This window comes from Myotis daubentonii, chromosome 5 (assembly GCF_963259705.1).
Source record: "Myotis daubentonii chromosome 5, mMyoDau2.1, whole genome shotgun sequence".
NCBI classification, from domain to species: domain Eukaryota; kingdom Metazoa; phylum Chordata; class Mammalia; order Chiroptera; family Vespertilionidae; genus Myotis; species Myotis daubentonii.
This window is the reverse complement of record NC_081844.1, coordinates 82,915,526-82,928,728: the sequence shown is the minus strand read 5'-3', so window position 1 is coordinate 82,928,728 and position 13,203 is coordinate 82,915,526. Positions and strand designations below refer to the sequence as shown.

Sequence of the window (13,203 nt, the reverse complement as noted above, 5' to 3'; positions counted from 1 at the left end):
ATTACTGTCTTGACACTTTTTCCCAAATCAGAACTAAATGCATATCCCTTGCTGGGCTGAGTAACCCTATCTTTGTATGATTTCATTTCAGCATGAGAACAGAGGTTCAAATAGCATGGGGGGAATTTTCCCTCAAGAAAAGATTGCCTTGTTTGCACTGTATCACTCTTGAGTATGCAAGAGATTAGAATCAGATATTAGAACATAGCTAAATACATTGGAGGAGAAAAAGACCACATTCCTGAAATATGGGATTATGACTTTTCTTGGGAGAGGGGATATAATTATGACTCTATATGACTTAGAAATTAGCTGCTGCCTCAGTTTGGGCATCAGTGTGGGTTCTAAGGTCTATTCTTTGAAGACAAGAGTCAGGTTGAGGGGGCCTGTGAGAAGGTCTAGAACAGGCTTTCAGTGTTGGAATAAGGAGATTGGAATTGGTATTTATAACTGGGAGGCAGAAGAGGCATGGGGAGAGATCAGAGGTGGCTAAAAGGTTAGAGCAGTGCCTCTTTTTTCCTGGTTTGGTATGGACGGAGGGAGGAGTAATGGGAGAGGCCTGATTTTAGGAAGGCTGCAACAGTCCTTGGCAGGGGTCAGGCTAGTGCTGTTTATGATTTGATAGCTTCTGTAGCTTGCCCCCATAGCCTGCCACAGGCTCTAATTGCTTCTGGAAGTGGGCTCAATCTGAATTGGGAAGTAACTGGACCTCTATTCCTAACCAGGTCTGCTGGGGCCCTCAGCTGTGTGGCTGGGATGGGAGGATTAGCATTGAGAACATTGGAGCCAAGGCATTTCTTTGAATATTTTACTAAGCAGTGAGACAGTGACATACTCCATTCTCCCAGTCCTCGCCTCAGCCTGAGAGTGGGAGGCTGGGGGTTGAGAGGAGTGCCTACAAACCGAACAGAAAGTAGAGTTAAGGGCTTGGTAAGGCGCCCACTCCTTATCCTTGGTCTAGCTGCCTCAGAACTAAGGGAGGCCCAGAGCCAAGCACTCCCAGATTAGATGAGGCCAGCTGGTCTTTGGATACCCCAGGAAGAGGTGGTGGCAGCGGCAGCATGAGGGATTCCTGTAACTCCACACACAGGTCATCTGCACTGGATTAGATGTCCATTTCAAATTGTGCGTCATCTGGAGAGAGAAAAGGCAGGAGGACTGGTTGCTGGGCTGAGGGTCTACACCAAGGGTCCTCAAACTTTTTAAACAGGGGGCCAGTTCACTGTCCCTCAGACCGTTGGAGGGCCGGACTATAGTTTAAAAAACTATGAACAAATTCCTATGCACACTGCACATATCTTGTTTTGAAGTAAAAAACCAAAACGGGAACAAATACAATATTTGTATTTGCATGTGGCCCACGGGCCGTAGTTTGAGGACCCCTGGTCTACACACTCAGCTTTAGTGCAGAAACCACTCAGACTTGAACCCCCACTCTAAACCAGGGTATTTGGACTCAGGCATTTCTTAATTTTAAGTCAGTTCCTGCTTTCCTTACCGGGTATCTCTTCCTCTGTCTCCTTCTGTTCCTTCAGCTCCTCCAGCTTGGAGGATGGGGCTGTTGGAGGAGTTGTGACCCCGGGAATCTGAGGGAGGCAGCAGGGGGGTGTCCGGGCAATGGGTGAGTTCTTGCACTCCAGCAGGAACTTTCTGTCGTAGATGATCCTGGTGCCTGTCAAGGGGTAGGGGCTACGTAAGAGGCAGGAGCTTGGGTACAGAGCTGTCTGGGGCCCCGGAAATGGGTCACATTTCCTTGTGTTTTAAAGGGCTACTGCTCTGCAGTCCAGCCAGGATCTCAGGTGATTAGCATTCACTGCACTTAAAGATTTCCAGTCCTAACCAGGATATGGCTAAGCAAGTGGGCCTTCCCAGCTGGCCCAGGCAGGAGCTTTTGGTTTAGGGCAGTGGTCGGCAAGCTCATTAGTCAGCAGAGCCAAATATCAACAGTACAACGATTGAAATCTCTTTTGAGAGCCAAATTTTTTAAACTTAAACTATATAGGTAGGTACATTGTTATTAACTTAATTAGGCTACTCCTAAGGCTTAGGAAGAGCCGCAGTTTGCCGACCACGGGTTTAGGGGAGCTTCAGGTCTTGGCTCTAGGTGGAGAACCAAATTTGGAGCTCAGGTACTTCAGGCTGCTCTTCTCTGGCTCTGCAACTTCATTGCTGTTTCACACGGTGGGGCCTAGACTTTCAGCCTTAGTTGGATCAGGAAACCAAATAACAGATGTGAAGGCGGCTCACCCAGTGTCACCTGGGCTGATATCCTGCGGGGAGGAGCTGTGTTCCGAGTGAAACGGGGACATACTGTTCTTATCCTGACCCCTCCCAAGTCCTATCAGGCTCAGCCCAGCCTAGAGGAAATTGGCACCTAATCTTGTCCTCAAAGGGCCCTGCCCTGCCCTTGTTCTCAGCCCTCCCCTCAGCCTCCACGTGGCAGGAAGCCCTGGGTGGGAAGCCCAGCAGCTCATAATCCCCGGCTGCTTGTCCAATCAAACAGCCGCCAGCCAGCCGGCCACAGATAAACCGAAGCCCATGCCCCTAATTGACGGCCCGATCTAGCAACTTTGCAAAACCTGGTGATTCCTGCTGATGCCACCCTCAGTTGGGGCTTCGGCCTCCCAGGTGGCAAAGTCGGGAGAGGCGGGTAAGCAAAGCGCCCAGAACCCAGGCCAGTGAGGATTTCAGCCCGAGTCACCCGGAAACTAGGCTTGGGCTCCACCAGCCCTCCTCCACCTTCCCCAAGCCACAACCAGCAGAGGGGCCTGCGGACGAGTGCAAGTCCGCACCGCCCCCACCCTTGCCCCCACCCCTGCCCTCCACAGCACACACGCGCTGTCCAGCCCGCTCCCTGAGGACCCCAGCCCGGCCTGCTGACCTCCCGGGGTAGTGGCGTATAGCGTGCCCCCCGGCGTGGTGCTGTAGCAGTCGGGCAGCCGGTCTCTGCCCCCGGGAATCGGGCAGCTCGTGAACGTGGACATAGCGAGCGAGATGAGCAGGAAGGCAAGCGGCTGAAGACGCGGAGCGCAGCAGTCTGAGGCGGACTCTGCCGACCACGTGCGGCCGCAGCCACAACATTCGGTCGACGTCACCCCCGGGGCGGGCCACCGGCCGTCACTCAACGTGAGGTTCCGCCCTCGAGGGAGCAAGCCCGTGGCTCAGTAAAAGTTGGAAGGAGTTCTTTTTTGGCCCAGCATTGGCAAGCCACCCTCTGAGTCCTGCAATCGCTCAGTTATTTACTAGTCACTGTTTACAGCTGGGCGCTGGGGACAAGTGAGGCACACCTTACTGCCATATATTAATTCACCCATTCCTTTTAAACAGTTTAAGACAGTAAATCACATTTTACAGGCGAGGAAACTAAAATCCTGAGATTAAGTCACTGGTTCAAAGTCACATATCTTCTAGGAGCCAGCCCCAGGAAGCTGGGATGCAGACCTGACTGTATCTGATTCCAGTGCCTGTGCCTTTCAGCGCAGCTGAGTACTGCCTGCCATTAATTACAGTACAAGGTGAAAAGTGCCTTGAAGGCCTGGTACACAGCTTGAAGGGGGGAGGACAGGCATGGAGGGTGGGTTTTCTGGAAGGAGTGATACCTGGAAGGATGAATAAAGGTTGGGGGATAGGAGAGGCCTGCTCTTTGATCTGTCAGCCACAGCTAACCTAACCTGAGGAAACTAAGCAAGGGCAGGGGGCGAGTGACCAGTGCTTGTTCCTTCACTCTCTGGAAAGGAAGGCCAGAGAGTCAGGCCTTAGAAGGTTTTTTGATGCACACAGTGATATAAAAGGAGGAAGGAGAGGTGGTGGGAGAATAAGTCTAGTACCTATATACACTAAAAATCACTTCATCCAGTTGTTTTCTGGCTTCTTTAAAATCAGTGTACCTCCACACCCCCTACCCTCCAAATAAAGTACAGACCAACTGACTTCATGCATTTATCAATATTACTTCAGCTCTGGCTTCGTAAGATTTCCCCTTGGCTCTGATTCCTTCACTCATTAATTAAAAAAAGAAAGACTATTTTACAAGTCAGAGCTTCTCAAACTTTAGTGCACATAAATAACTGGAGAGCTTGTTAAAATGAGAATTCTGGCCCTATCTGGTTTGGCTCAATAGATAGAGCGTAGGCCTGTGGACTGAAGGGTCGCTGGTTTGATTCTGGCCAAGGGCACATGCCTGGGTTGGGGGCTTGATCACCAGGAGGGGGTGTGCAGGAGACAGCCAATCAATGATTCTCTCTCATCATTGATGTTTCTATCTCTCTCTCTCTCCCTCTCTCTCTAAAATCAATATATTTTTTTTAAAAAAAGAGAATTCTGAAAAAGGTCTGGGGTGGGACTTGAAATTCTGGGTTTTTAATAAGATCCTGGGTGATGCAGACCCTTGGTTCAGCAGGTCTTTAGAATCACACTTCAGGGATCAAGGATCTATATATTTTATGTTCTAAAGATGTTTTTAAACCTCTTACAAAGTAGTGTATACTTAAATAAAGTGTCTTAGCAGTGCTGGAGGGTAAAGCGTGGGAGCAGATTACGAGGAGCCATTTCTGACAACTAAGCTTTTAAGCAAGTAAGTAGTCTGGTGGGGGGAAGGAGGGATGGGATGGAGAACAGTGAGACTGAAGGTGAAGACTCCAGTCTAGTGAAATGGGGTAGGCAAAAGGGCAATAACTGTGAGGATTGAGAGAAGTGGAAGGGATCCAGATAAACAGAGGAGGAATGATAAGGTGATTGATTAAGGGTAGGGTAAGGGGGAGGGAGATAAATGAGGATAAATCTCCCAATCTCCTGACTTGAGATCTTTGTAGCTAGTAATACCACTTAATATAACAGAGAACACAAGGGAAAGGTCTTATCTTATATTGGGGATGTCTGATGTGCATAGAATGGAGAAGCAGAGCAAGGAACTACATACACTGGTCTGAAGTTCAGAGAACTTTGAGCCAATGATGCAGATTTGAGTGGAGTGAAATCCTAGAGCAAGGGGTAAGATATCATTTGGTGAGAAGATAAACGAAAGAGGCCTGGGCACATCAACATGTGGAGGAAGAGGATTCACCAAAAGAAGCTGAGAAATATCAGCCAGAGGAGGAGAACTAGGAGAGAAGTGTAAGTGGCTTCCAAGAAGGATTAGTGTGGAAATGAGGTCTCCCTTCTGTTAATCCATACTACAAAATAGCAGCAGCAGGTACTACTATTATAAGACTGCTGGTAGAAGCTTACTTTTCTTGAGACACTGTGTGCTGTAAGGGCTAGGGAACTAGAGAATAGGTAGTGGCTTTAGAGAAAGCCAGATCATCATCTATGCAATATGGATCAATACTGATTACCTATTAGAGGATGGGAACTTTAAAAAAACAAACACCTATACCCATGCCCCAAACCCAGAGATCGGCCTAAACCTACAAGGAAATATCAGGTCTCTGCCACCAGACAAATTACAGTTGACCCTTGAACTGTGCAGATTTTTTTCAATATACAGTCTGCCCTCCATATCCCCAGGTTTTGAATCCACAGGGCTAAACAGTATGCATTATTCGATGCCATTTTACATAAAGGACTTAAGCATCTCAAATTTTGGTATCCAAAGGAGTCCTGGAACCAATCTGTTCATACACCAAGGGACAATACCATCAAGATAAAACGGGAGTTGAAAAGTAATCAGAAAACAGGTTTGCAATTGGATCATTAGATTCTTGATTTGTTTTCAAAATTAGGTCTTGAATCCCAGGCTCCTGCCCTTTTTTGGTAGTGGTCTTAACACACTTAAGTTGTGGATAATTAAAACCATCTTTTTCTCACCCATTTCCTAACAGGAGTTTGAAGGTAAAGGAACCTGCTTGTTGGCAAATGGTGACAAATCTTTGAGAATGAATAGAAAATGCAGCATTATCAGAGCCCCTCACCCCAGGGCAGGGTCCACTGGAAGACGTCACAACCAGCCACACTTCTTGGTAGAAGACATCTAGGGCTAGTTAGAGAACAAGGTGTTCAGAAGCTGTTTTCCTACAGGCTTGTTTGCCTCTTCCTGGGATCACAATGTGGTCCAAAGGTCTTAAACAGTGGGACAGAACCATGTAAACAAAACGCGCCTCTCTGTTTGGCTTGAAACTATATGACCAGCCTTTCCCCTCTACAAGCTACCTCAAGCATACGATGACCCCCTCATATACTAATTTTGAGGTCTGAAGGAGGATTTGACCAGAATCTATAAGAACAGATAGAAGCTGTAGTTCCAAGTCCTGAGATTTCTTACCTCTGGTTAGGAGAGGGCACGATTGGCTGTCCAACTCTCTTCTTCACTCTGGTTAGCTGAGGTGGTGGGATTTCCCCTTTGAGAGCAGGGACTGAAGGAAGCAGACTGGCCTATAAAAGGGCAAGTCAGCACACTGTAGCCACAACAGGTTTATAGGGTCTTAAAACATCAGCAATTTTATTTTATTTTTACATTGGATTTTTTTTTTTTTTTTACATTGAACACTACTCAAATAAGTGGGTCCAGAAACCTTGATCATATCATTTTATTCCTTGAAAGAGGTGTTATTCTCATAGGGTTTGATCTACATCTCAGCAGGGTGTTTCTTAATGACTTGAGGGCTCACTATTGATGTGCAAGGTTTTCTTCTTCCTCCACTAAAATCTCAAAATCAATAATGGACTCCACAACAGCAGGCTTTTATTCCATGTGAGAATCAATGGTAGGAGCTCTCAAACTTTAGCAATGTAAACACTTTACTGGCTTCCAATATTCTGGAATATACCATATATTCTCATTCACAGGAAAAGGGAGAGAATCTGTATTAGAACTAGGAGACTATTGGGTTCAATATGTTCAATTTCATTTTCAGATGAGGAAAGTGAAACCCAGAAATAAGAAATGATTTGCCTAAGGTCATATAGCTTCAAGTGGCAGAAATGAAAATAATTTAGGCTTCTGACTCTGGTTCCACTGTACCCAGGCTGCCTCCCCCCAAATCCCTTGTATATTTTGTATCATGGTATCTCCCCTACCAGGTAAGTATCCCCCTTGTATATTTTGAAAGTAATTAAGTCCTTACCTGAGCTAGGTTTAATCCAAGGTTCAGGTTGGTAAAATAGCAGTGAAGTAATACCAGGAAGAGCCAAGACAGAGGAAGAAGAGGTTATAGCAGGCAAAATGGGATGGGGAGTAGGCTACTGGGATCCAAATGGTCAGAAAGAAGGCAGTGCTGGTAAGAGGCAGGGAGGAGGATAAATAACTACTACTAACTACACAGCTTCTATTTCTTCCTCATTCTTCTAGGGGGTTTCTCATAATTGCCTCTCTTTCTCATGGGTTCTAGGTTCCTGAGCTGAGATATAATTTTTCATTCTGTTGTTCTCAAGGTGCAGAAGATAGGGTAAAGGGCTCTTCCAGATAATTCAAATATATTATAGATAGTTAAGATAGAACAAAACTCACCTTTTTGTCCCAAATAATAATTTACTTAATATCATCTCTCACTGGTATATGTTTCATCAAGAGTCATTTCATTCATTTCACTAATAATAAGTGATTTTTTTGTTATTGATAAGTGGAAACAGCAAAATATGTAGGTGATCAAAGGGGTCTTTTACCCTCTTTAAGGTAAGGGGGTCTCTTGAGACAACACGATGTAGTTTTCAAGCACGACAAAAGGCAAAATCTTCCAATACCAGTGATATATATGCTCCAAATCCACTCAAAATAGAAAATAAGGCATGAGCTTAAGGAAGTTCTCATATGTAAGATGATATGGAAGACAAAGAAGCAGGTATGTCCCACACAGAATAAACATGCTGTGTCTCATCTGGTGGTGGCTCTAGGAGCCAGGCAGAGAGGATTAAGAATAACTGTTGGTATAACAGTAGAAAAGTGCTGCTTGCATGGTTCTACCCCTAATGACTATTTTTCTGTGCATCCTTTTTTTTCTTTTTTTGGTTGATTTTTTTGTTGTTATTTTTTGTCTGTGCATCCTTCTTTGCCTTGATATGAGCTTTGGCTTCTCTATCAGCCTCAAACATTTTCTTGCTTGCTTGCTTGATTTATTTATTTATAATTCTCACCCGAGGATATTTTCCCCATTGATATTGTTTTTTATTTTTAGAGAGGGTGGAAGGGATGGGAGAGACAGAGAGAAATATTGATGTGAGAGAGACATATCACACATTGATTGGTTGCTTCCCACACAAGCCCTGACCAGAGCCCGGGATCAACTCTACAATCAAGATACGTGTCCTTGACCAGAATTGAACCAAGGACCCTTCAGGCCTCAGGCCAGTGCTCCAATAACTGAGCCAAAACAGCTAGGGCAATGGTTCTTTTTTTTGAGAAAGAGAGAGGATAGGAGAGAGAGTGAGAGAGAAACACTGATTTGTTCTTTCACTTATGTGTGCATTCATTGGTTGCTTCTTGTATGTGCCCTGACTGGGGATAAAACCCACAACCTTGGTATATTGGGATGATGCTCTAACCAACTGAGCTATGCAACTCAGATCCTACTGCATCAGATTCTCGGCTTAGCCTATGGTTTGGCCAAAGCAGTAAATCCCAGTATTCCTACGGTTAGCTTGTTAAACATATTGGCTCTTCATACTTGGGACTAATTCTGAAACTAAGCCCAGAATTAGTCACATATTTATAAGCATTACTCAGCTGATTCAACAATATAACAGAATTATAGGAGCCATCTCTGACCCCTTCTATGTCCCAACCCAAACAAAACTTAAAAGACATAAAACCAAAATATTTAGATTAAAAAGTCAGGATGCACAAAAGGAGCCTGAAGTTGATAGTTGGGTGTAGTTTGTTCAGTATCATCTGATTGAAATCCTATTGTTCTTTATGACATATTCATGATCCATAAAGAGCTAAAACCTGTCAATGACCTATCAATCTGCTAATGTCTGATAAGAAACATTGCAGGGGCTTGAAACTTTTTCACTTATAAAATGATATGGAAGAGAAAGAACAAGGAATGTTTAATATAGAATAAGTAGATAACTAGTCTTAAAAGAGCATTTTTCAAGGCAGTTTGAGAATGGACTCTAAAGTGTAAAATGTGAGAAGCCTCTTTCAAATATAGTACTAACAACCTGGTTTAATATGACTGTGGATTGGGTGGTACCTGCATGACTACTGAAAGGATCACACCCCACTTCTAAACACTGTTCATCTTTTTATTGAATATTCTGGTAAATATTTCACATTAATACAGGCTACATTAAGTAGAGCCACTATATGACAAGAAATTTACTCAACTTTTTCCTTTTAAGTATGTAAACAACTGTACATGTATTTACCACCCTAAAAGGTAATCATCTAATTCTCTTCTGCATAAAAGTAGCATTCAGTATGTTTAGCCAAAGCACTAAGTTCAAAATGGCTAAACTAACCACAGAACATAATCAGGTGGATAGGAAATCACTTTGTTCTTATACAATGGACAATCAAATTTCCATTGCTAAAGCCTCAGAGAAAATTTCTTAGTTAGGCACATTAAAAAAAAAAAAATCCCCGGGGTTCTTCCAAGATCATAGGTTTCTCAAACAAGGCTAAAGAATAAGACCTTCTAACTTAGTTGACATATTTGAGATGCATGTTTCCAATATGAGGTGCCCACGTGCCAGGCCAAATCTGAAAAGGGGGAGGAAAAATTGGAATTTCTAATTAGGAATCTTTAGACATTTACAAAATGAATATATAAATGCAATGGCAATTCTGTTTCTGCCTAGGAAGAATACATACACATGAAATAAAATGCTGAGTAGCATCATCTTGATATTGAAAAACTTAATTCAGAACAAGGTAATCAGATGTCATGACTTTTGATATTCAGAACTTGTACTACCCAAAGAATGACATGAAAAATCTGAAAAAATAAAAGACTATTAAGTCAATTTTACCTGCTGGGCATCAGTGCATTCAGTTGAATTTTGAATAACTTTTATCATGGGATTCCATGCAGGATCTGGGTTATGAAGTCCATTAAATAGAGGACCTCCTGGAACATCAGCAAGCTGAGGATGAGAGGGTATTATGGTGCCTCCATACATGGAAATTGGCAGACCCTAAAACAGCAGAATGAAAGGTTTAACCATCAAGTAATTATAAAAATGACTCCATAATACCAATCTCTTTAGTTTTCCTTCATTCAAAGAACTCCAGAGGATAATGTAAGTTCAGCACGATACAGTGTTGAGAAACCAAAAGTGGTTATCTGCATCATCAACACTTTTCAACAAGAAGAGAAAAAAACAACTAAATCCACTATCAAATCATTAGGAAATTTCCTATATTTGATGAACACATATAATACCTCAATTTTCCCATATTTTAGTTTCACTAATAAGCTTGTACTAAGAAGTAAGGTGGAACTCTGTATGACTGCTTGCATCCATAACCTGGCTTTATGGCAGCCAGAAAGCTCTCAGAGCAGACAAAAGGGCATTAGGAAGCTGGCAGCCAGCTTTTTGAGCGGGAGAGGCTGCCCTAAAGCTGTGGCAGCAAAATCCAATTTCTCAGACTTTCTGGGAAGATGGGGGCATCTTCAGGATAGTTTGAGGACAAACTACTGGAGACAACACAATCCACTCTTGAAATTGGATAAAGGATCTGGCAAAGTCATGGAAACAAACTAGTTCCACCAAAAGGGAGAATTATTTCAATACAAATATTCCTTAACATGTGACTACATTGGCTGGCAAAGAATTAAACAAGTTACAATGATATTTGTCAACTCACTTTAGAAAAATCCACAAAACTGCTTGCCATAGGCTGATGAAAAATGTTAGAGGGGGCTACCATTCCAGAATCATCTCTTTCCATTGGCTGATGCTGGGAGAATGTGCTTGGGTCTGATAATTGTTGATGCATTGGATGGTTCCCTATCACAGACTGTGACCAACCTGATAAGCCTTCTGGAAAGAAGAATTGAAAACAGGGTTTGATATTTATTTGGGTAAAATAATAAACATTACCACTTGATATTTTTTCATACTAATTTTACCAAAATGATTCCCCTGAAGATCTCAGGGTATGTTCATAATAACCTCTTCAAATAAAAAAAAAAAACCCAGTTCCTGGAAAACTGGGTGAAGTCCTTTGAGTACCCAAACAGTCTACCTTGTCCAAAAGATTAGGTGCTTTGAGAAAGAACTCAAATGATTGTCCCATTTTACATGGAAAAACATGAGAAAGAAAGGAAATACACTTTGAATCTTTTACTTCTAATCAATTCTCTATTTGTTATTTTATACAGATCACTTATTATTATTATTATATATTACATATCCTATATAATAAAACCCTCATATGCAAATCGACTGAACAGTGGAACGACCAGTTGCTATGATGCACACTGACCACCAGGGGGCAAACGCTGACCGCCGGAGTGCTGCTCAGCCAGAAGCTGGTTCACAGGCCAGGCTGAGGGACCCCCCCACCTCCAGTGCACCAATGTTGTGCATCGGGCCTGTAGTATTATATAAAATATAACATAACATTCCAGATCCTGAGACTGGGTTGAATTCTTCAAAAGTATAAACACCACTACTGATTGTTAAGTGTTGAAAATATATATATTTTTAATTTTACTTTTAAGGAACTAAGTTTTAATGGCAAAATCCCACAATTTTCTTGAGATATCCCTCCAGACAGAGGGCAAGGTAACTGTACCTGACATGGCGTTGACACCAAATGACCAGATTCCACTGTGTCCAACAGGAGCGACAAAACTGGTCCCCACAGGGGCTTGTGCGACAGACCCTCCTTGCCGAATCCGGGCTAGTCTCTCTGTTCCAATGGGGGGAGGTATCTTTCGATCCTGACTGGCATTGCCTCCTTTTGGTTGGCCCAATGCTGGTGGGGCAGAAGCGGCTGAAAGAGGTGAAGATGATCCCGAAGAAACAGATGGAATAGGAGAGTCACCTGGTGGCAAAATATTTCTCTATTGTTTTATTACATATAAAAACTAATGATAAGAATATGAGAAACCTTGTTGGAAAGATCTATTCCAAAACATAGGTTCTGTAAAGAAAAATTCATAATTTTATAAGATCATTCAAATGAGAATATATAAGTTCTATAAACAATACCCTACACTACCTTCTGCCTATAGGAAGTATAAACAAATAGTCTAAAAAAAATTCCCAGATTTAACTGAACAAGGTTAGGAAAGAAGGCTGTATTTATTCTTATTCTAGTTCTAAGTTATTTTATCAAAATATATATTTGTCATATTTTAAATTAACTTAAATGTGGCAATGTTTGCACAGTACCTAGCATACTGTCTGGAAAACAGCTGGTGGCCCTCTATACTTATTAGTTGTTTTTATTTATTTTTCCCTTTCTACAGTCCTTTTCTTTTCAATAAGGAAGAAAAGTTAAATATTAGCAAAGCATCAAAGGATTCAACTCATGGCTTTGTTTCTTAATGGGACTGTCAGGTAATACGGGAAGTATTCCTCATCAAAAGGGCCAATACTCATTGTCTACCTCATGATGCTCATTAAAAAAATAAAAAATTAGCCGAAACCGGTTTGGCTCAGTGGATAGAGCGTTGGCCTGAGGACTGAAAGGTCCCAGGTTCGATTCCGGTCAAGGGCATGTACCTGGGTTGCGGGCATATCCCCAGGAGGAAATGTGCAGGAGGCAGCTGATTGATGTTTCTCTCTCATCGATGTTTCTAGCTCTCTGTCTCTCTCCCTTCCTCTCTATAAAAAATCAGTAAAATATATTTTAAAAAAAAATTAAAAATTAAAAAATCCTGTTCAAGCACTGTTAGAATTTTATCTATTCAAAATATTGAAATAAATAAGTCAGAATAGAGGTATACTTTTGCTTATAAATTGCAATAATGCCTAAAGTGTAATATATAAATAAATAAATGAGGAATCATACCACACTGACCAAATACATAAATTCAACTTCTTTTCAGACTTAAGAAATTATTTCACAATACTGTCCCCAAACGGTCCTTTTATAAAATTACTGTAACTACCTCTTTTCTTGATCCAAGTCCCAGTGTAAACATTTCTGGCTTGGAAGAAGAGCTGGACTCTTCTCAAGTTTCCTATCCTACAAATGACTGACGATTTTTGACATGACTACAGTACAAACCTTAGGTATTTGCATACTATTTAGAATACTAAAGTTACAATATAGGGCTCCCTGAAACAAATGGTTTAATAACTTATTCAAGA

General features: G+C 42.3%; 2 protein-coding genes across 7 annotated transcripts in view; both read right to left on the bottom strand.

The window, feature by feature from the left end:
* Positions 1-794: 794 nt before the first annotated feature.
* EIF4EBP3 (eukaryotic translation initiation factor 4E binding protein 3) lies at positions 795-3,027 on the bottom strand. The gene is made up of 3 exons (XM_059698638.1): positions 2,882-3,027; positions 1,499-1,672; positions 795-1,134 (listed from the first exon to the last, which is right to left on the bottom strand). The coding sequence occupies exons 1-3, from the start codon at positions 2,982-2,984 to the stop codon at positions 1,106-1,108; spliced, it is 306 nt and encodes a 101-aa protein (XP_059554621.1). The 5' UTR covers positions 2,985-3,027; the 3' UTR covers positions 795-1,105.
* Positions 3,028-3,140: 113 nt separating this feature from the next.
* ANKHD1 (ankyrin repeat and KH domain containing 1) overlaps positions 3,141-13,203 on the bottom strand; it is a 131,993-nt gene continuing 121,930 nt past the window's right edge. For 2 of the 6 annotated variants that reach the window (XM_059698601.1, XM_059698604.1), the window contains 4 exons: positions 11,678-11,929; positions 10,745-10,920; positions 9,907-10,071; positions 9,167-9,637 (listed from right to left, as the gene is read on the bottom strand). In XM_059698601.1, coding sequence (XP_059554584.1) covers positions 9,578-9,637; positions 9,907-10,071; positions 10,745-10,920; positions 11,678-11,929 — 653 coding nt within the window. In that variant the 3' untranslated portion in view covers positions 9,167-9,577. Of the gene's footprint in view, positions 3,267-3,287; positions 5,975-6,259; positions 6,370-9,166; positions 9,638-9,906; positions 10,072-10,744; positions 10,921-11,677; positions 11,930-13,203 lie in introns of those variants that run through there. The other 4 variants (XM_059698600.1, XM_059698599.1, XM_059698602.1 and 1 more) reach the window with 4 other exon arrangements.